This window comes from Halichoeres trimaculatus, unplaced genomic scaffold, assembly GCF_033239565.1.
Source record: "Halichoeres trimaculatus isolate MK-OKI-2021-1 unplaced genomic scaffold, fHalTri1.1 fHalTri1_scaffold_12, whole genome shotgun sequence".
NCBI lineage: Eukaryota > Metazoa > Chordata > Actinopteri > Labriformes > Labridae > Halichoeres > Halichoeres trimaculatus.
Window position 1 is genome coordinate 3,101,506 of NW_027437190.1, and position 24,060 is coordinate 3,125,565.

At 41.5% G+C, this 24,060-nt stretch overlaps 1 protein-coding gene across 4 annotated transcripts in view; it reads left to right on the forward strand.

Moving 5' to 3' along the window:
- cdk14 (cyclin dependent kinase 14) overlaps positions 1 to 24,060 on the forward strand; it is a 300,539-nt gene that overhangs the window by 191,859 nt on the left and 84,620 nt on the right. For all 4 annotated transcript variants that reach the window (XM_074682607.1, XM_074682608.1, XM_074682609.1 and 1 more), the window contains one exon: positions 22,054 to 22,117. In XM_074682607.1, the coding sequence (XP_074538708.1) occupies positions 22,054 to 22,117 (64 nt within the window). The remainder of the gene's footprint in view (positions 1 to 22,053; positions 22,118 to 24,060) is intronic.

Below are 24,060 nucleotides of genomic sequence, written 5' to 3' on the forward strand. Positions count from 1 at the left end.
AAGTAATAATATTCAAAATGCACCAAAAAAAGCACAGGACAGTATGAGATCACACAGCAAAGAAATTTTCAAAGCAATACTATTTCAGAGTAATCAAGATTATGATGATAAAGACCCACAAAAAATACATGCAAATGTAATGGAAAAAAAAGCCTTCAAAATGCTTGCAAATCTAATCTACACATTTAAAGCATGCCAGGAATGCCACAATACACAACTTTAAAAGTCCCAAACAATCACTTTAATCACTCACACATTATGGATCTATAACCCTCAGAAAAATGCCAGTCAGCTCTCGCCTGCTAACCAGGACAGATACACAACTGATCAACAACTTGAACTTGGATAAACAACAACATAAGCAGACAAACCTCTCACACACACACTCACACAATAAGTCTATTCTCTCAGCATGACCCAAAAAAGGAGCAAAAAGCTACAGCTAACGTGGCTTACAAGTAGCTTTCACAGAAAAAAAAAGGCTGACGCAGCATGGCTATATCTAAAACCTTAAAGCACATATCACACCAAGTAATAATCTTCAAAATGAATTCAAGATGCACCAAAAAAGCTCAGGAGAGTAAAGTAGAGAACACAGGTAGGGAGCCTTCAAATCAATACTATTTCAGAGAAATCAAGAGAAAATTTGAGGAGAACAAAAGCCATTAAAAAATGCATGCAAATGTAATCTACACATTTAGATCATGCCAGGAATGCCACAAAACACAACTTTAAAAGTCCCAAACAATCACTTTAATCACTCACACATTATGGCTCTTTAACCCTCACGAAATGCCAGTAAGCTCTGGCCTGCTAACCAGGACAGATACACAACTGATCAACAGCTCAAGCTAAGATTTAAAACAAAGGCAGAAAAACCTCACACACACACTCACACAATAAGTCTATTCTCTCAGCATGACCCAAACAAGGAGAAAAAAGCTACAGCTAACGTGGCTAACAAGTAGCTTTCACAGAAAAAAAAGGCTGACACAGCGCAGCTATATCTAAAACCTTAAAGCACATATCACACCAAGTAATAATCTTCAAAATGTATTCAAAATGCCCCAATAAAACCACAGGAGAGCATAAGATCACACAGCTAAGGAATCTTCAAATCAATACTATTTAAGAGTAATCAAGATTATTGTGGGAGAAAAAAAAGCCACAAAAACAGCATGCTGTCATTTTCTAAACACAAATGCTGAATGTTGAATTTCAGAGCCCATAACCTCTAACTCTAAGGGCAACAGTCCTATTAATGACCTCTGTTCACTGAATAAAAATGTGAAAAAGCAGGACAAAGAAGACAATACTTCCACATTTAAAAATTTTAAGTTTGAACGTAAACAAACAGAGCCCTAGCCTGCCCTCTGATGGTGTGGCCACACCAAACGCGAATTTGCGGCGCGATTACATACAAAGTCTATGCAAAGACGCGTTTAGCCGCCGATTCGCCTCTCGCGGCGCGATTCGCGCGTTTGGCGCGGCGAGTTTGGAGCGTTCACGCGTTTGGGCGGTAGACGCGAATTCGCTCGAGTTCAAAATATTCCCCCACGACGTCATTGTTTTGACAACGTTGGGGGGCAACTGCCGCCTGCTCCGGCTCCAACTCCGCCGGAGGATGGAGGAGAAAACAATCTGTGCGGTGTGTCATCATCCAGAGTTATACGATACGACGTGTGTACTCTACAGGGACCGGGAAAAAAGGATCAGGCTTGGTTGAAAGTCTCTGAGGAGACAGGTTTTGAATGTAAGTTCTGAAAACATTCGTTCCCAGCTGGATCTGCCTGTACGGGCTATCACTGAGTCCGACTGTGTTTTCCTCAGCGGAGTTTTAAGCCTGATAGAGAGGAGGAAAGTGCGGGGCAGGGGCAGAGCCAGGGAAAAGATGAAAGTTCTCTGTGCTCCCCTCTTTCCTCCACCCCTTCATTATCCCCAGGGAGACCTCCGGGAACATGGGTCGGGGGTTCGGGTGGTCGGGGGTACGGGGTGTCGGAGGTTCGGGGGATCGGGGATGAGATCGCAGGGAACAGCCAAGCAGGGCTGGTGGATTGCCAGGGAGAGGCAGCAGGCATTGATTGTGATCTCCAAAGCTTTCACACACTCTCCTGTCATGCTTTGGAAACCACAGCTCATTGTTTTTCAGCTGCTCTTTTGGACTTTCGGTCTTTAAATGAATGAGCTCTCTACTCCGCATGCGCAGTACCGCGCATTCGCGTGTTCGCGCCTCAGGTTGTCAAAAAAGTCCAGCGGCGAGACTCGGGCGTTCACGCGGCGCGTGACAGGCCATTCGCGCGAGTAAATTCGCGTGTTCGCGTTTGGTGTGGCCGCGGCATGAGAGTTCCACTTCTATTTGGAACCTCTGTCAAGAGTTCCAGAAGCCTAAGCTCAAATCCTTATGACATATCTATTTCACAAATTTGAAAGTAAACAGGCACAACAAAGAAGGTTTCCATGGTGACAAATCATTGAATATTCATTTATTAGTTTATTACTACTATCATTAATAATTTATATTAATATCAACTTGTTATTTCATATTTCAATATCCTGTGTTCACTCTTTAAAAACATTTTTCCTACTGTTAAACAAGACTACAACACTACAGGAATATTAAAGCCACAAAAACAGCATGCTGTCATCATTTTCTAAACACAAATGCTGAATGTTGAAATTCAGAGCCCATATCCTCTTACCCTAAGAGCAACAGTCCTATTTATGACCTCTGTTAACTGAATAAGGACACTGCATAGCCATATCTACAACCCTAAAGCACATATCACACCAAGTAATAATCTTCAAAATGTTTTCAAAATGCACCAAAAATGTTTCATAGTGTCTAAAATACATATATTTAATTTATTTAGAAGCCAAACATTGTACTTGGAGGTAACAAGCATTTCTCTCAGTATTACAGAAAAGCAACACACCAACCAACCAAGTAAAACTCATAAAAATCTTGTTAAATTCACCAAAAAAGTACCAAAGTATCTTAAATATATATCTTAATTGTGTTAAGGGCAGACTTTTTAGCATTTCTTTCAATATTACACAAAACCAAGCACTGAGCAGGCCGAGGCTGGCACACCATGGTGGCTAACTAGTAGCTATGACACAGCATTATTAAAGCTAAACCCACAAAGCAAATATCACACCAAGCAATACTCTCCAAAATGCACCAAAAATGTTTCATAGCATCTGAAATTCATATATTTGATTAGTTTAGAAGCCAATTATTGTACTTGGGTTTAGGAATATCAAGCATTTGTCTTAATATAACAGAGCAGGCTAACGTGGCTAACACAAAGCAATTATTGAACAAAGGCCGAGCTTACATTAGCATATGTATGCACACAACTTTTGCCAACCGAGTAAAAGCCATCAAAATGTATTCAAAATGTACCAAAAATGTACAATTCTTTCTTCAATGTATATATTTTATTTGTTTAAAGGGTAACCACTGCACCATGATCAAAGTTCATCGAGTATTTGTGTTAACATGACACAAAAGACAGCACAGAGTAGCTAGCGTGCTAACACAAAGGCTGAATGCAGATCAAAGGCTGAGATTTCCATAACATTAGCACAGGTTTAGCGTCGGAGCACCAACCACAAATGCTAACTAAAAGTCATCAAAATGTTCTTCAAATTCACCACAAATGTAACACAATATCTTACATATATAAAACTTATTTAATTTAGGACAATTATCGTCTTTGGAGCAAAGACTACCGAGCATTTCTCTCAACAGGACACAAAACCACACACGGAGCAGGCCTCGCTAGCAGGCTAACACGCACAAAGGCTGAGATTTCCATAACATTAGCATACGTTTAGCGTCGGAGCACCACCCACAAATGCTGACTAAAAGTCATCAAAATGTTCTTCAAATTCACCACAAATGTAAAATAATATCTTACATACATAAAACTTATTTCATTTAGGACAATTATCGTCTTTGGAGTAAAGACTACAGAGCATTTCTCTCAACAGGACACAAAACCACACACGGAGCAGGCCTCGCTAGCGGGCTAACAGAACAAAGGCTGAGATTTCCATAACATTAGCATACGTCTAGCATTGAAGCACCACCCACAAATGCTGATAAAAAGTCATCAAAATGTACTCAAAATGCGGCAAAAATGTATCACACCATCTTAATTATGTATATCTTATTTGATAGAAAGGCTAACATCGTTTCACTATCAAAGTAGTTCAGAAAACACACCTCACAGAAGCTTCTAGAAAGTTTTAACTCTCACCGCAGAGCAGCAAAATCTTACTTATACGTGATATCGTTCTTTCATTTCACCTTAAATCACGTTTAACATTGCTCAGGTTCAACACAACATATGCTTACATCAAATTAAGAGACAACGAAATGGGTCTTACCTCCAGAGTCTGTGAGAAGAACGAGACGACGCCAGATCGATCGTTTTATACCCCGCTGGTACCTCACGTCACTCTGACGTACATCCCCCTTCGGCAGAAGACGCAGCAGAGAATGCTACCATTAGCTGTGCATTCTAATCACATTGACATTGAATGATACCACACAAAACGTAATTGAACATAACCGAATCGTTTAATCATGCATTTAACGCAACTGTAGTGTTTTTAACGTCTTTAGAGTCAGCTATAACGAATAACAAAGCACCACATGTACAGTATTTGTCCAAGAGTCACCACTTATACCGTCGCGCTTAACTCCAAAACACTGGGTTGCTCGGTAGCCGTTAAAACTTGATCAACGTTGCCTCTGTTGTGAAGTACAATCTCTGGTAACTCACCACGAAACAACCGTACATTTTGATGCTGCTACCAGGTTGAATTTATTGTTTAAAAATGCTAACTCGTCTCAATGAATGCAGATAAATGCAGCAAAATACGTGCGCATCTTTATATGTAGACTGATAATCTCCCTTTAAATGCAGAAGCTTGTATAGTCTTGCATTACACCACAATTATATTTCCCACCCCTTTTCTACAATAAATTTCTTGTAGCTAAGTGAGCAACAGATGTTTAGCTACGTTTAGCTTCTGTTAGCTTCTGTTAGCTACACGGTCCAACTCGCCTTTCACGTTCAAAAATACTGCTGATAACTAAGATGACAGGTAGTAAAATAAACAGTACTGAAGCCTAGAAACTTTAATTTTCCGTACCTGTTCAAACCACAGACGGAATCCGTTGTTTGAGAGCTCCCGACGTTAGCGCTCTCTCCTGGCTTCTCCCCTGTTTCAATCAGTCTAATCCACTTCATGTCATCTTGCGGGATCTCTGGGGATACGGTGAATCCTCTCCCTCCTCCCATGTGCTGGAGCAAAGCAGCTGTGTACAATAAGTTGACCGACCGACAGAGAAACAGACTCATATCTCCCTCTGCATCCGCTCGTGTTTTGGTGAGATCAGCTGTTGACCAGACCGTATACTGTTGACAGGTCGCGTGACGTCATCCCCCGCCGCTCCATTGATCCCCGCGGATGTTTTACAAACCGCGTACGACAGTAGTAGTGCCTGCTATTTTGCCCCAAATTCAGTATTTGTTAGGCAGAATGGTAAAAGTTGTAAAATCTACTGTATACATCCCAGGATGTCCCACTGATACTAGAGAACGTTTCTATCTGTGTCTGCATCTGACCGGTGTTCTTGGCATACAGTTCCCACAATGCACGGCGCTAACGCCGGTGGCAAGTATTACTGAATTACCGCCATCTACTGGAATGAGTTGCCATGATAAATACAACACAGTCCTTGAAATACAAGGGAAGTGATGCCAAACACTGGTAAATCCTGTAACTTTCATTTGTAAAACAGGTGTTTAATTGTACTAATTTATTAAAGCCCATATAAACCAATGAATACTCGTTTTAACCATACGTGAATGATATAGAAATGTTTATTTTTCCACCAGCTGTAAAAATAAAAAGTCAATCCCTTCCACATTGTAATTTTGAGTGTAAGATGAAAAAGTCAAATATGATGATTCTACTGTGATATGATAAACAAAATAAATAGGATGTTGACATCTGCCCATATTTTTTTAGTACATTAATAATAATGCAAGAAAACAAACAAAAAAAAATATTTTTTTCTTTTTTGTAAAAAAAAATCCATCACCTAAAATGTTGCTTACCAGACCTCTCTGGACACACTAAAATGGCCACCACAGCCAGTACATTTTTTACCCTTACTACACCCTTTTGACATTCTCCCATCGCTTATTACACCCCCAAGCATGTTCAGAAATCCACCAAAATTGGCACACACATTATTTGCGTCCAAAAAAAGAGAAAAAATACCAAACATGAACATGAACCAAACATGACCCCAAACATCCCATAAAATGCTGTCTAGCGCCACCTAGGCACACTAAAACGGCCATAGCGGCCAGTAGGAATGTCGTAGAGAGATGAAACCAACACCAAAATGTTCGTCTCATTGAGACACACAGTATGACAGACTGTGGGGGGACAGGAGCCGGCATGAGCCCCGAGGACCCGTCTAACGCTGCTTGCAGCTTTAATTAGGGTCCTCGGCCTGAGCAGAGGGCACCTTCTAGCAAGAGCTAGAAGGTGTCCTCCGCCGAAGGCGGAGGACACTATTGTTCCTGCTGCGTTTCTTTTTTCTTATTATTCCGTCCGCGCTTTGAACGCTAATTAGACCCCCTAAACATGCTCAAAAACTCACCAAAATTGGCACGCACCCCTGAATCGTGAAAAATTTTCGTTTAATACCAAACATGACCCCCAACATCCCATAATAAGCTCAATAGCGCCACCTAGGCACACGCTAAGGGCCCTAGCTCGGGCTAGGAATGTCGTAGAGAGATGAGACCAACACCAAAACGCTCGTGTCATCGAGACGCAAAAATCATACGCTGCTACCCTGGACCTATCTCCAACAGGAAGCCGGCAATTTGCCCGCCAAAATAAAATTTTTTTTTTTTTAAACCTTTCTGCAAAAATTTTCTCCTCTAAAACCAAAAATGGTACAGGTTTGAGACTACCATCACATGACAGACCAGACCCTGCTCTACAAAAGTTGTGGGGGAAGTTGTTGTTTCGGGCCCGGTTTTCGAATGGCGAGCCCTCAAAGTCGCCGACCGCTTTTGGCCGCTTTAGGATTTCTCCATGTTAGCAGATGAGGAGAACAGATTTCAGGTCAAAACACTCACTACTAGTACTTCTACTAGTGCCGCATTTGGGCCTCTAGACAAAAAACTAAAAGTCATAGAGCTTTAAAAATTACATGGTTGGATTCCTGACAAATTTTCCTACAACCATATGATATTTTTACACAGATTAAGCCAACATTGTGGCCTACAGGACAAGTACTTCGGACGTTTCTCATAAATAAAAAAATCCATTTTCAGCACTCTTCCATCTGTTTTGTGACGCATTTGTGCTTCTAGAGAAAAAAGTAAAACTGGTACAGCTTTAAAAATGCCAAAAATGGATTCCTCACAAGCCCTTCTATCAAGTATGATATTTTTGACACAGATTGGGGTCAAATTGTGGACTCTGTGAGGATTTCTTTACATTAGATGCCTGATAAAAACTCCCTCCAGGCACTAGTCACACTCGTGTCACGCTAATTAGAATTCCAAGCATGCAGCTGGTGCTGTCATTCAGCACAGCAGAGGATACGTTGCCATGGTATCAACTGACTCCCTGACATCCCATAATATTCTCTCAGAGCCATTAGGCTCACTTCCACCTACACACACCAAAACAGCCCTAACTGGGGCTAGGAATGTCGTAGAGAGATGAAACAAACGCCAAAATGTTCATCTCGTTTTGTTGGACACATTGGAGGGAAAACCGGCAGGAGCCCGAGGACCCGTCTAACGCTGCTTGCAGCTTTAATTTTGTTTGTTTTTCCTTCTTGCATCTTCTGTGCGTAACAAATCCAGAGTTCTGCAGAAATCTCCAGCAGTTTGATCAAATCAGCCAACCAGCTGCCAACCCCAAACCAGACCTCTTGGTGGAAACAGGGCCATAGGTTCTGTCACAGTGGTACGCAAGAAGTGGGGTGTGTCTTTACTTTCAAAATGCCAGTTTAGCTGGGCCGAAGTGGAGTTTGAGACAGTCCAGACCTCTCAGGGTCTTTGATAGATAGATAGATAGATAGATAGATAGATAGATAGATAGATAGATAGATAGATAGATAGATAGATAGATAGATAGATACTTTATTTGCCAGGCTCGAAGTCCATAAACACGACAACAAATACAATGAAAATAGACATTAATAGGCACAAGATAGACATTAATTATAAAAGACATCTGTACCAGTGTCTCCACCAGGGAGACTGGTATTGAATGGAGCTAAGCTGGGGATTAGTCATCAGCCCCAGTATAGTGTTCTGAGAGTCTGTCAATCTACACAAAAATTTATACATCAGATTTCTCAACAGAGCATTAAAAGAGTGAAGCCCAGCATTACAAAAAAGTTCACTTGCACTAGTCCACCTTGGTTTCTTCAATAAAATCCTAAATGCATCATTGTAAGCTACATTTAGCCTCTGAATGCTAGCCTTTTTATATCTCATCCACAGAGGGGCAGTATAAAGAGGAGTACAATATGTCCTAAAGAGAGTTATCTTCACACTATCAGAGCACTGAAAGAATCTGTGCACCAAAGTGTTAGCCTAAGCATAAAGCATGCGGCACTGTCGATACAGGTCCTCATCGTGGCACATATTATTAGTAATAAAATGCCCAAGATATTTTACTTTGTTCTTAAGACTAAGCTTTTGCCCTGACAACCAAGAATTTGGGAAATTGAGGTCCCTGTCTCCTTTACATCTAAAAATAAGTACAGTACCTTTTTTTGGCATTATGTAGCATATAATCATATTTAGTCATATTTAACTCCATATTCTGAAAGAAATATTAAGTAGCTTCTGAAACCCAGCACTGCTAGGGGAAAAGATGATCAAATCATCAGCATACATGAGATGATTTGTTATTTTGTTTCCTAACACACAACCAGTTTTACACCCATTCAGTTGTTGAGATAATTCATCCATGTATAGGTTAAATACGTATATGTATATGTATATGTATATGTATAGTATATACATATACTTTGATACGAGGATTATTTTTGTGTGGGGGGCTGAGCCCAACTTTAATTGCAAGTTCCCCTCCAACCTCTGCAGCAGCTTTGGTCTCTGTCCACTTTGAAAGGTTTTATTCCACATTGGTTTCCACATTGCTTACCATCCGTCACAGGGGGGATGATTCAGGGTTTCAGGGGATAAAAATGAATGAAATGTACTGAGTCCAGCCACGGTTTCAACATACTGAGACAGATTTCAGCAAAAACAACTGTTTTATGGCAGCTACAGCAATTAATTAGGAACATGGTATTACACCAAATGACACTTTTATACCCTGAGTAGTTTTTAAAACCAGTACTTTTACACTTTTACTTAGGTAAAAAGCTTGAACTGATACTTCAACTTCTACAGAAGTTTTTTTTTTAAACCCTGGTATTTATACTTCTACTTTAATAATGAATATGAAGACTTTTGACATCTGATGTCAGTTTTTAACCCTGTTAGCACATGTTGTTGCAAAGATTAGCCTGCTAAGAACCACATTTCTAACTGGAGACATGCTCCCATTAAGTTTAATGGAAGGTGAAGGCTTCAGAGAGCTGATGGTGTTTGTCAAGCCGCAGTACAAGCCACAGAGAACATCTACCAGAGTGGTAGATGTCAGACAAACCCTATCTTTGTTTACCGTTTAAAAAAAACAGAAATAATCTGCAAGTATTAAAGTACTTGTTCGTAGATAGTTTAGAGTAATCAAATACAAGAGTTATTGTAGATTCCCATCCCTTTTCCCTATGGTGGGGGCCAAAACAGAGCTGAAACTGAGCTTTCTAACTAAACATTAACCTTTCTGTCTTTGGTATCCCTGATGTTCTTCAGTGATATTTGTGTTTTAATGACACTTTGTTTATTTCTAACCACAGTGAATATGTTCTGTAACTGTAGAAGTACTGACTGGTAGGCCTAACCTTTGCTAGCTCTCAGCTCGATCACATTCAGTGTTTTGTGTTTTTCTGTATCCAGCTGTCTGCCACAGGCAGAGGAGACACATGAATATGGAAATGTAGAAGTTTGTGGTTTAGTGAAGCAACGTGCAATCACCAAACTGGCCCACCTGTCACAAAGAGCTGGATGTTGACATTTCCATCCATCCTGCTCGCTCTGCGGCTCTGTGTGTGTGTGTGTGTGTGTGTGTGTGTGTGTGTGTGTGTGCGTGTCTGTCTGCTGTTAGGCTGTCAGACGGGTCAGGGTTTGGATCCACTGCCTCAGAGGCTCATGTGAAGGGCACCATCAATGAATTATGCGGAGTAAGAAGCATCTTAAAGGCCATGTTGTTTGAAGAGAGGAAGAGAAAGGTCAGCCTCCATCACTGTGTGAGAGGCACCATGCCAGGACTTCAGTCAGCACGTTGAACTCAGCGTCTGCTGAGCGGGGGATGTCACGAGGTGGCCTGGAGTTTTTCTCCTGTTAGCCAAACATTAGGCATAATGAGACATGTGCTGCTGCTCTGTGCTGGACTGTGCAGAATCCAAGACTGCAAGCCCTTATCAGTTCTGCATATTGATTCCCTTATCAATTCCTCCTGTGAATTTTCTCTGTACAAAAGTAGCTTTACAGGTTTCTGGGGTCTGCAACATTAAATTGAGTTTATAAGTGAAGAAATGTGAAATTGGTCAGTGGATCTGGATATCTCTGGATGTAAATATACAAAAATAAGTTTAAATTGTACAATGAATGGGCACCAAATTAGGTGCCTTTATAGGTACTGACTGAATCCTGTCAAAAGTATCAAGCGCCGGCTCATGAAAAATCAAAAGGAGCCATGTTTAGGTACTTAAATGCATCCTTGTGACTGTGAAGGAGTAGGAGATTTTCGATGCTGAACATGAACACAGGATTACAAGGTTATATACTACAGAATACATATGTTAAATTGAAAAAAAAAGAATCTACTTAATTATTAAACAAATTGATATTTTTTTAACACATAAACACAAAAAAGTACTGAAAATTGGAACTGTTGAGTATAGGTGTCGATTGCCAGGTACTGGCATCAGTACTGTATCATTTCAAATGTAAAAGGTACCCAGCCCTAAATTGCAGATCGTGTGACGTTGATGTACTGTTTTGTAATACGTTATTGATTCAATTAGGCCATCTAGTGTTTTGAAGTGGTTATAGCATTATTCTAAGTTGTTTGGAACCTTGCCGTGGTTACAAAGCCAGCCATGAGCCTGCACGTAACTGTTCTTTCATTTGCCTATGAGTATTTTGACATTCAGAGTTTTCAGTATTGTTTTACAAAGACCAACTCACTCAATCTATCAGTCAGTCTTTATTTGTATAGCGCCAAATCATAACAAACATTATCTCAAGGCACTTTACAAAAACATGAACAGGTCTAGACCCATAAATGTTAATACAATTTTATTAGCAGAAACCCAACATCAAGACAAGATAAGGAGTCTTATCTTATCTTAACCCACCATGAGTACAGGACTTTGCAGCATTTAGCAAGTTACAATGGCAAGGGAAAACTTCTCTTTAATAGGCAGAGACCCCAGACAGAACCAGACTCATGTTAGACAGACATCTGCCTCAACTGTGATATGTTTCTGTGATGAACATTGAAATTCTATTCTGAAGCTGAAGTTTTACTGATGTATGCTAACCGCTAGCATATCCGTGCAATTTCCCCACATACATTAGCATCAAGCTAGCGCTAATTTGTTTATATCGTTTTTGGTAAATAAGGAGATTTATACCATGTTGAATGTATCAAATAGAAATCTCCTAATTTACTGAGAGTAATGACCATTTGTGTGTGTGTTCAGTTCTTCTGTAAAACTTTAAGCTGAAGATCCTGAATCAGAGTTTTCCTGGGAAACTGTGACCATCTGCTAAGCTAAGATAGCTGCAGCAGACTAGTCGACGAAAGGTTTGGCAGCTCTGGCGTAATGTTAAGAACTGATAAGGGAATCATTAAGCACAAGGGCTAACAACAGGAACTGGTTTTTCACTTCCCATCCCTAGAAGTAAGTCTCTGTGTAACTTTTATGTGCTCTTTTCTTTCTTGACATGACTTCTGACAGAAGTGTTTAGTCAGCATACTAACTGCACAGTAAGAACATCTGAGCCTGGTGATGATGGGGATGACAGATCTGACAGGATCTGAAAGAAGTCGTCGCACAATCCATATCCAGCTGGATACAAGAGCACACGAACAGAGTCCTATAGGCTCCATAGGTGGAAAAACAGGTTTTTCTTCACACACTTCTGCTCCTCACTAATGAAGACATTAACATTTAAACACAGAGTCAGACTCCAGGGGCAAATGGAAGATAAATAAATCTTCAGATGGCTTTTCTGTTCTTTACTTGTTTCCTGGATCACATATTTTCTTTGTGTTATTTTCATGAGCCACTTTCCCTCTAATACCCGACCTCTGCAGCGTTATTATCCCTGACAGCATTAAGGCTGTGCCTCCTCTGGGCTTATCACCATTCCTTCAGAGCTGCACCGGCATGTCGAGGTGTAAATGAACTCTTTTATTATTCAAAGTATCTGTTGCTGATGCATGCTGGTGTCTTTGGTAATGAGATAGCTGCTTTAATCCACGAGCAGAAAAGTCCAGCCTGTGTCTCCTTTACCTACGACTTAGTGTGACTTTGTATCTATAACTCTCCTCCTCACACACGTCCACACACACTGTCCCCTGACTGTGTGAATTAGAGTCATGGTGTGTGAGGGCAGGCTCAGGCGAGCTGGTTAAGTAGCTGTCACCGCGCAGAAGATTACATCCAGCGGAGGAGGTATATGAATATGGACAGGTCTATCTGCAGGAAATGGCCTGTCAGGCAGAGGTAGGCGTGTTGGTGCACAAGTGTGTGTGTTAAAAAGACAACGAGATGCCTCCTTTTATTAGTGCAATCAAAGTAACGTTTCATGGTGAGATATGATTGAGCCTGACAGGAGTAAACTGCACCATAGCTTATGTGAGATTTGATGTTTACACCAACACATCAGGTGTGTGATCATAAAATGATTACAGTCCTTCATCAGAGCAGAGTATCAGTCTAATCAAGATGTTTATGTGCTGTGTAAATGACTGTTTCATTGATATTTTCCTCACCAGGCTGCAGAGCAGAGCCTGATTAGTGGCTGTTTCCCCTAAATAAAGATGCCTTCCTTAAAGAGGGGGTATTGTGCTTTTTTAGTCTTTATTCTGTCCCTCTGGTACCCCTGTAGTAGCTTTAAATGATTTTCATCTCAATAACATTCTTGTTTTTTCTTTCCTGGTGTTTTATGAACTCTTATTTCATCCAGTCTGAAACACTTAGTTTTGGCTGCTGTCTCTTTAAGGCTCCCTACTAAAAAAAAACCCTTCCCTCTGATTGGCCAGCCCTCTGAAAGCCTGCCAGGGGTGGAGCTATGGGCAGAGGTTGACGTTCTAATCCTGTTTGTGATTCCACAGCCAACCGTGCCCCCTCGTGGTGGGCAGTGTGTAAGCTGGATGCTGATAGCCACATCAGCTACGTAGTAATGTGACAACATAGCAGCAAAACTTAGTGTACCCTGCTAATAAATCCAGCAGAGAAAAAGGTAGCACAGCAAACATGGAGGAAGACATCGAGCAACTTGTCTTCTTTGTGACTGGCATGTGGCTCTCTAGCCCCGTTTTCACCAAGCGGTTCAGTTTGGTTTGTCTGGGTACAGCGTGCATTTTGTGGCATTTCCGCTGACTACTCCCACCCCACTTTTTGGAACCCTTTTGTTGGAGTGCCAGACTAAACTGATCTGATTCCAGAAGGTGGAGCTAGAAACACTGCAGACCATTGATTGGTCGAAAGAAATTGTCAATTTCTGTGCGACAGCGGCTGCTGCTATATTTCTCCTGGTGGCTCACAGCCTTCTCTGAAACAAAGCTAGATTGTTCTTTGTATCAAAGAGTCACATGCCAATCACAAAGAAGACAAATTGCTGGATATCTTCATCGTTGCTCTTTGTTTACTGTGACACGTTTTTCTTTTTCATTGGAATTGTGAGCGGAGCATGCTGTGTCACGCTGCTATGGCATCACGCTACTATCATGTAACTGACACGGCTAAAGGCATCTGGCTTACATAGGTATGGGTACCATATTAGGTACTTTTATAGGTACCAACTGAATTCTGTCAAAAGTACCGGGTACCGATTCACGTAAAATCAGAAGGTACCATGTTTAGGTACCTAAATGCATCCTTGTGACTGTGAGGGAGTGGAAGAGTAGGAGATTTTTGATGCTGGACATGAGCACAGCATTACAAGCTTATATATTGAGGAATAAATATGTGAAATTAGAAGAATTTACATTTTATTATTAACCATATTGATATTTTTTACCACATAAACTCACAAAAGCACCAAAAATTGGTACCGTTGAGTACCAATACCAATTGCCGGATACCGGGAATCTGTACCGAATCATTTCAAATGTAAAAGGTACCCATCCCTAGGCTTACACGCTGCCTTTACTACAAGGGGGCACCGTTGGCTGTGTAAACAAAAGCAGAACCAGTTTTAACCGATCCAACCTGTACCAAACCGTACTGGTTTGGTACAAAGCCTTTTTCGGTAAAAGGCTTTGTGCCGCCAGAAATACAGCAGGCGCTGTCAAACGAGAACCAATCAGCATACTCCATTGTTTCTTACTCCACCTTCTGGGGTCATATTGATTTGTCTGGCAGAAGAGTACCAAAACATGGGACGTATGGTTTAGTCATTTGGGAACATGTCCTGGTTTTAGTCAACGGAAATGCCAAAAAATGTGTGCTGTACTGAAAAGGACTAAAGCTCAGCTCTTGGTGGAAACAGGGTTTTGATTTTAGTGGCAAAAACACTTCCTGATTCAAACAGCTGACACATATGACATCTCTGTGTTGCCACAGAAACAGCATTTTAGCATTTGCATGATAATTTATTGTTTCCTTAACTAACCACTGAGTGGACATTAAGCACCAAGGGCCTCATTTGACAACAGTGACAAGTCTCATCGCTATAACCCTAAAAGCAGCAGACATGTTCTCCTGTTACTGCTGTGTTGGCTTTTTCTAAAAGAGTACATCATCTGTCTGTTCAGATTTGTGGATTTCTTTGCACAATAAACAGTGATGTTATGTTGATGTGATGTCAAAGAGTGGCTTACAGGCTTCATTAGTGAGAAATCTCACAGCAGCTTTGGGCATCTTCATGGATTTCATTGAACAGATGATTTATTCTTCAGCAGACGCATTATTCTTAGGAGCCTGTGTTTCTAAAAGAATATGCTAATGTGTGGAGCTTTTTGTAAAGAGGGTCCCCTCAGCCGTGCCATTTGAATACAGTACTCCAGTAAACAACCCTGAAAGGACTCATAACAGCACTAGCTGAGTCCTCCTGCATAGTGCAAGTACCCATTTTCTCTCCACAGAGACCCGACTTAGTCCCAGTGTATTCCTGCTATGAAGAGTAAGCCGGTGCACATGCCAGCTGATCCTCCCCCAGGAGAGAGCCAGGGGCTGCTGGGAGATAAATAATGCCATTTCAGTGACAGCCGCTGTGTCAGTGACATGAGCATCCATCTGCTGGAGCGCAGACAGGATGGACGGGGCTTACCCAACACATTCCGCCCGGTCGCGGTGGGAGACAGCTGATCCACTGGCTCTGGTTCTGATCCGTTTGACCCCTGCCTGGAGGTGACCCCAATCTGCTCGCCTCTGAGTGGGTTTGGAAAGCAGCGATGGGTGGAACTGGGATTTCCAGGGCAGGGAAGGAGATGAGGGCTGGGGTCAGCGTCTGGACAAAGACGGAGAGTGGACGTGGGAATGTGGATGAGGCAGGAGAGGGATGAAGCTGTGGCCGGGGTCAGAACCAGTGCTTAAGACTAGATTAAAGGATTGATTTCTGGGGAGAAAAATGCCACATCCATACCTACGGCTCTTTGAATATGTTGCAGAAAATAGAAGATGGAAGGCTTTTTAAGCTCAAACAAATGGTTGTTTCCATTGGTTGTGTGAATGTTTGGAATCAATCAGATGAGAGTCACGTTGAAGCCTCTGTTGTGACAAAGACAAAACTATTTTTAGTTGAATCACCTCAATATGTGAAAACAGTCATTCTTCACTGCAAAAACTGAAACCCAAGCAAATGCTCCTGTCATCTTTTTAATCAAGAAATGCCTTATTTGACTTAAAACAAGCCTCTTTCACCTGATCAGTCCAGAAAAATGTTTTCTTCTACAAGTTCAGAAGACAGAAATGACACCTAAGCTTTAAAAAAAAGTCAGCCTTTAATGCAGCCCCATTTCTACCATGTGGCTCAGTTTGGTTCATCACGTAGTGGCACGCATTTTGTGGTATTTCCACTGACTAATCTCAGGACAGATCCCCAAATAACTGAGACTTACAGTCTCACTTTTTGGGACCCCTCTGTTGAGGTGCCAGACTACACCGATCTGATTCATGAAGGTGGAGCTAGAAACACTGCAGTCTGTTGACTGGTTGAAAGAGCCACATGGCAATCACATAAAAGACTAATTGCTGGATATCTTCTATCGTTGCTCTTTGTTTAATGTGTCACATTTTTCTTTTTCATTGGATTTATTAGTGGTGTACATTGTGTTACACTGCTGTGCTGCCATGCTATTAGGTAGCTGACGTAGCTATCAGCAACTGGCTTACACACCGCCTATACCACGAGGGGGCATGGTTGGCTGTGGAAATGCAAACCTGGTCAGTCTTAATAGATCCAACCCGTACCAGACCCGTGCTGATCTAAATTGGACTGCTTGGTGGCAACTGAGCTTTAGAGTTAGCCTGAAGGATGAATGTTTACAAAGCTTTCAATAATGTTTATCTATTCCTCCTTTTTTCAGCAAATAACTCCACTTTTCAAGTCCCTGCACTGACATTTTTAACTACCGCATTGAACTCTTATAGGGAGTACTGAAAAAAAAGAGAGCAGCAGCTCAGCTTAAGAATGGGTCCCAAATTAGCTACTTTTAAAGGTACCGAATGAATTTCATCTGTAGTACTGAAAACCAATTCACGTTAAATCAAACATTACCATGTTAAGGTACCTAAGGCATCCTTGTGACTGTGAGAGAATGGAAGAGTAGGGGATTTTCCATGCTGGACATGAACACAGCACTGCAAGGTTTTATATCGAGAAATTAGTATTCAAGATTGAAAAACTATGAGATTCTATCATTTAACAATCACACACAAAATTACTGAAAATTGGTACCGTTTATTACTATTGCCAGGTACCTGGCATCTGCACCGTATCGTTTCAAATGTGAAAGGAACCCACCCTTGGCTTAGCTCCCAGCTCCTGTGGCCTTGCTGAAGCTCATCAGAGAAACAAAGTATTCAGTATGGATTGTTCAAATGATAATGGAAAGGTATGCACCGATCAAACTGGAATCCAATGAAGTGTGTGTTTTATTTTTAGTTTGAGTTGCCATATATGCCATATATGCCTAAATGCTTGTCATCAAAACATCCAAACTGTTAATTTTCGTCACTGTTGTGTTGTTACATGGAGCCTGCAGGTGGATGCTAGAAATGATCCATGCAGATATGTGTATGCACACGTAATGCAGAACATTAAATCTGTGAAGAGTGATGAGACTCGACATCAAACATGAAGCATGTTCCTCTGCAGTAATTAATAACGCAGACATTAAAACATGAGGCTTCTGACTGCATTTGTCAGCTTGAATGCTCTGGGGTGCTGAAGACAGCAATGCTATCTAAATAAGATGCACTGTAGGCTCACACTTCATGATGGGGAAACGTCAGCTGTCTCCACAGCAGTGAGTGTGTGTGACCTGCTGTAATCCGCCTGCTCCCTCTGACAGCAGACATATAATTGGGGGTCTTTGTGTGTTTGTGTCTGGTAGCCTGGGTGGTCTGTAATTCTGTAAGTGAGACGCTGAGGGTCGGTCGTTTGTGGATCCAGCAGAATATGCACGCAGAGATCAGGGTCGTGACCTCTGACCCTGCAGGAATTCCTCCCTGACAGAACTCTCTCTGCAGAAACACGGACATGTGCTGAGAGGAACACAGACCCTCCCTGATGGATTGTGGTGACCCCACTTTTAACATGCTGTTACTGATGTTCATTTCTCCTCAGTTTGGATTTCACTGTCCCAGGGATTTTTCCTCTGCACTGCAGAAACTAAAATCAGCAAATTCACCTGCCAAGTCCAGGGAAAATCTAGAAAAAACGTCAGGCAAACTTTTCTTCTTTCCAGAATCACTCTCAGGTGGTGAAATTTCATCCTATTTTTAAGATGTGTAATTACAGATGTTAGGATCTGATTTGTGATTCGACGTCATATAATTTGTAAACACTTTGTGCGCTGCTGCAGCTGATACAGTGACTCTGGCATTATAACTGAAAACAACCGAGAATTATTGAACGCTGAGCTTTTGTTTCCTGGCTCCATCGCTGAGTTTCATGTCAGGGTTTTTTAAGATTATAGTAATTATCCAGGGACTGGTTTCTCATGAAAACAGTCTAAACAGAAGTCTGATGCTGACACAGCTGTGTTGTGTTGGCTCCACTCCCACACATTTTGTGTGAGTTTCGAAAAGTTAATGCTTTACGCCAGTGCTGACCCACTTTCAAAACAGTTGTAGCTACTAAAAAAAAAAGAAAGTAGCCAAGCTTCTCAAAATGAAAATAAGGTCAGCCAGTCAGCTCACATTGTGTTCATCAACCTTCGTTTCTGCAGGGCGGTTTGTCAAGGCCTGAACGCCGTCACTCCTCACAGATTAACTCTACATGTAGAGAATAAGGATGGCAGCAGTGGCAGAGAACAGAAAGATGCATCTGAAACAGACGCTGTTGCAGTTTTTTTTTTCAACATTCTTTTTCATTGAATTTTTGGCACAAAGTTACCAGAAGTGTACCATTCGTTACACTGAATGCGTGCATTTTAGCATTAGAAATTCATACAAACATACATAATCGCAGACATATACGCATTAACCCCCCCCCCCAAAAAAAGGCCATATCTGCATAAAGTTTTTCAAAATAAAAATTGAAAAAAAACAAAAACAACAGAAAGTAATTCAATGAAATAATAAAATATTTAAAATATTTAGAAAAAAGGGAAAGAAAATAATAAGCTATATGCATACAAACACACACAAAGTAATAATAACAATAATAGCAAGAAAATAAATTAATAATAAAATACTGCTACAAAAATTAGAAAAGTTAAGTGAAACAATTACTGTAAATATGAAAGAAATATAAAAATAATAATAATAATAATAATAATAATAATAATAATAATAATAATAATAATAATAACAATAATAATATTAAAAAATAATTTTAAAAATACCTAAAATAAAATAAATAAAAGAATATATATATATATATATATATATATATATATATATATATATATATATAAATATATAAATATATGTGTGTGTGTGTGTGTGTGTGTGTGTGTGTGTGTGTGTGTGTGTGTGTGTGTGTGTGTGTGTGTGTGTGTTGTTTTTTTTCGTCTCTTTTTCGTCATCTTTGTATTTGGAGTGGATCATTACTTTGTATGGTTCATTGTTGGTCATGGACACCAAACTTTTTGTGTCTTCAGTGATATTTTTACTACTTTTCTCCTGTGTTTGTCTGGAGATCCTACATGTAACCATGGCTGCATTGTTTACATGTGAAATTAGCTGTTAGCAGCCTGTAGCATGTCAATGCTAACTAGTGTAGGGCTTGATGATTTCCCTTGAGGTGAGGAGGAGGAGGTGAGGACGATGTGCTGGTTCACGGGTGCTACCCTGCAAACTGAGCTCCCACACGCTGAGCTTGGAGGAGCGGCTCTCAGCTCCTCATCGTGCTGAAGTTGGTTTTACATTGAAGACAGTTTGAAGCCTCATGTAGAAGCTAAACGCTTCCTTGTGCTTTAGTACAACATGCTGAAGGACACGGAGACCACATGGGTTATATAGTTCAGTACTTCTCAGAAGTGAAGAACGAACAGTGAATAACAACTGCGAGTCCTCCGTGAGCTGCTTTGATGGCTGCTGAAGGGCTGTGCAGTGATGTTTCAGCTCTTTCCCTCCACTTCCTGCTGCACTCTTTCCCCCGCTGATGTCCTCATAAAGACTTTGACATTCACACCCGGCTCCAAACCCTCTCTCCACTCAGTAGCACCCCTCTTCACTTCAAAGGCCGCTGAACATTTCCATCAATAATGCAGGCAGATTTCAGCTCAGCAGACCAGATCCAGATCCACTTCCATGCCCCCTCAGCCCCCTGTGTGACCCCTGTAATACCTCCCAAACCTTCCCCCTCATTCATAACTCATCTGTCTGCAGAGGGCTCACTTTGTCCTGTCATGATCTCGTCCGTTCAGGCTGGAAGATTTAACACAGAGTGCATCACAGAGTCCACCAGCTCAGCTCGGCACCGACAGAATCTTCATCATTTCTATTCCTCCCACTTTCCTCGCTTCACCTCTTCTTACAGTGAACGCTGTCAGCAGGATGAAGGTAGATCATGCAGAGACCCCTTTCACAGGCCAAGCATGTTGATGGTGGAGCAGACAGGTTCTCAGAGAGGACAGAGACAGTTCATGAACACCCAGAGAGGCTGGAGCAGCTGAGCCAGGAGCTGCAGCTCCTCAGTCTGTGGTGGTTCACTTGTTTGTCCTTAAGAGAGCTTTCACATGTCCACACAGCTTGAGTTTACTCAGATGCAAACTGGTTAAGTGTTTTCTGAAATGTGTGGGAACAACAGAGAAGCCATCTGATTGTTCATCAATCAAATGAATTCAAGCTGAAATCTGTGTGTGTATATATATATATATATATATATATATATATATATATATATGTGTGTGTGTATCCATGAACTCATTTAGTCATTCATTTGATTATTCAATTAAAAAACAACAACAACAACAAAAACACTAATTAAAACCTCATTTGAAATGACTGAAGGGCCTTACATCGTTAAACTTTCGTGGGTTTGTCTGTAACTGGTCTGCATTCTGTAAAACACACAGTTTGTTTGAATGGGGCTCAGCAGCTGGTCCTGCAGATTCAGCTCTTTGTTCTGGTTTCTCTCAGTGACTGCTCATTGTTTGGCCTGGTGGTACTTTACTGCCCTCTTGTGTTGTTATTGTGTTATTACATCAGCTATGACAGGCATTTGCGTCAGGCCAACATGAGCTAAAGAGCCTCTGACCGTGATGAATTCCTCTGGTTTTCATTAAATGTCAGCATCCCTGACCTGATATGTGGCCTGGATATTCTGGTTTTCAGACCCATCCCAACCAGCTGTTACTTGTTTTTCTTTCTTTCTGTAAATGGTCTTTTCTGGCAGGGATTTCTGTCAGTGGTCCCCCAGCACTCCTACATCCAGTGTTAGCATGAGCTGTAGTCTTAGAGCAGAGACCCTTCAGCTCCCTGAACGTTGACTCGCCTGCAGGAGTGAGCTGCAGCTCAGAGACAACTGGGCAATCTGGAAACTATTACACTGCTTTGCTGTGATGGATCATGTGGAAGGCATGTCCGCTGCTCTGGGTTTTGTCATCATAAACCCAGACTGTGTGCGTGAGAGCTCAGCCAGCCTTTCCATAAAAGATGCTCTTATCATGACTGTTGCACAAGCAACGAGATGCCTGCGTGGAGGAAGTAGGGTTTATTCATACAGCTGCACAGTTTCTCTTTCTCAAGCTGTTCGTGCTCTCTCTGCTTCGCCACGCAAAATCATTTCATGAGGAAATGTTTTCTGTGACCTGTTTCACCTTCACGTGACAAAAAAAGCCAACCTGCTTTTATTTTGAAAGAAAAGTTTTTACTAAGATGATGTTTTCCTGTATTTTAAGGAAAGTTGTTGAAGCTTTGCACCATGCTCAGTGAGGTTTTCTTTTGAAAGAAGAGATCACTGATCCCTTCATGACTGGCCTGGCTAAATCTCTCTGTTCTGTGTCTTTCAGGTCCTCGGCACCCCATCAGAGGACACCTGGCCTGGTGTTAACTCTCTGCCTCACTTCAAACCAGGTGAGACCTTCTGTGTCATTGTCAAAACTTCCTTCTTCAGTCCTCTCTGACCGTGATAAGAGCAGAGTTTAGTCTGAAGGGTTAGTCCAGTCTGTGTTAGAAATGCTACATCTAATAAAGCATTATGATGACTGGAGCAGCCCCTGGTGTCAAGGATTGTGGGCAGAGTTCGACTGGTGCAGATTTTTTTTCTGGAAAAACACATGAGATAAATAACCCAGTTGTACAAATATTTCACCTGAAATTTTCCCATATTTTAAAATAAACACACACTCACATACACTGATGTGGATTCCTTCACAATCAAACTGACAATAATATTGCACCTTCCCTTCACACAAATGTATTTACTTAAACAGAAAGTAGTAACCATCTCGATCCTGTGATATACTCAAATCAAGGGATTCTGGGAGAATCTGAGTGGAGCTGGGTGACAAAAATAATTATTATTTTTTCTTTCGTTTTGACTCTACGTCCCGTCATTTTCAACAATCCCTGAAAAAAATACACGAAAACGGCAGCTGTCAATCATCGTTAAACATTACGTAAAACCTCGTTTTTTAACCTCGTATAACAAATGAAAACGAAACTTTTCATAAAAAAGAGGACTTGAATACAAGACAGCCAAATAATATCTTTAATTCACCACAACAATCTGATGTGAGAAACATTTCTACGAGGTGTATTAATTTTTTTAAGTTTGACCACAGCCCATCTGGAATGGCTGGAAAGCTGGATTTTTTAACCTATTCTGCAGCCAGCCACCAGGGGGAGCAGTTTTTGTGGAGACATCACTCTAAGCTGAGCAAGCGGACGTCCATTTTTTTTACAGTCTATGGGGAAAAACCAGAGTGCAAGACACCTCCTCAACTTTATACAAAATACCCAGGAACATGAATAAATCTTTCTCGTCATCTCTTGAGTCCGATGCTCTGATCTCCTCCTGCAGCTCCAAGGAGACTTTTTCTGCTCCCAGCTTCCCACACAGACACTGCACATCAGAAGTTGAAGGCCAACACCCTCTGCTTTCAGTTTCTCACTCTGAAGATGATCCTCCAGAGATGAAACCAGGTCTTTAAGCTCTTCCATCTGGATGGATGTTTTTGTCTCCTCTGATCTTCTGTTGAAGACCTCGTTCTGCAGGGTCTTCCCTTGCTGTTCCAGGGATAGTTTTTCTTCCTCCAGCTTTTGAGCGTGCTTAAGGTTATGGTTGGCAAACTCCTGTTGCACAGACCTGAGCTGCTCCTGTTCCTTCTGGAGGGAATCAGTTTTTCGTTCTGCAGCTGTTCCTGCAGGGATCCAATAAGTGTGTATTGATGTGCCATCTCTGTCCTTATCTTCTGAATGGCCTCCTCCTTTACTCTCAGCTCCTGTCTTAATACCTCTGTCTGCAGAACGGTGGTGTCATCCATTTTCTTGGACTTCAGCCTCAGCTCTCTGTGTTTTGTTGGAGCTGGAGAGCTCCCTAAGCTTTTTGTCCGGTCCGGATATGACCCTCAAAGAGTTCATCCTTGGTTTTGATATATAATGAAAATCATCCTGAGTCGAGATGAAATGAGGGTTCAGATGTTTGACCTCTTCGTTGAGCTCCCTTATCTGTGTTTTGTAATAGAGCCTCTCAGTCTCCTCCATCTTCAGCTGTCCTACCTGTGGAGGAGGTCTGTGATAGCCTGGTCCCACCTTCCTTTGCTGAGGAGCCTGGTTGTTACTCTCACAGGCTCCTTTTTCCCCTGCTTTGACATAGGGTAGGTTTTTGGGATGGCCCCTTCGGCAGGTCTGTCATGGGTCTCCCTCTCCAGCTGCGCAGGTCTCTGGCTGCACTGGTTTTCTTCGCAGCTGTTGTTGTTCGTGGCCCACTCTGGCAGGGTGGGAGTAAAACCCTTCTCCTCCTCCATTTCCATCATATCTTCCCAATTACCTGTGAAACCTGGTTCTGCTTGCTC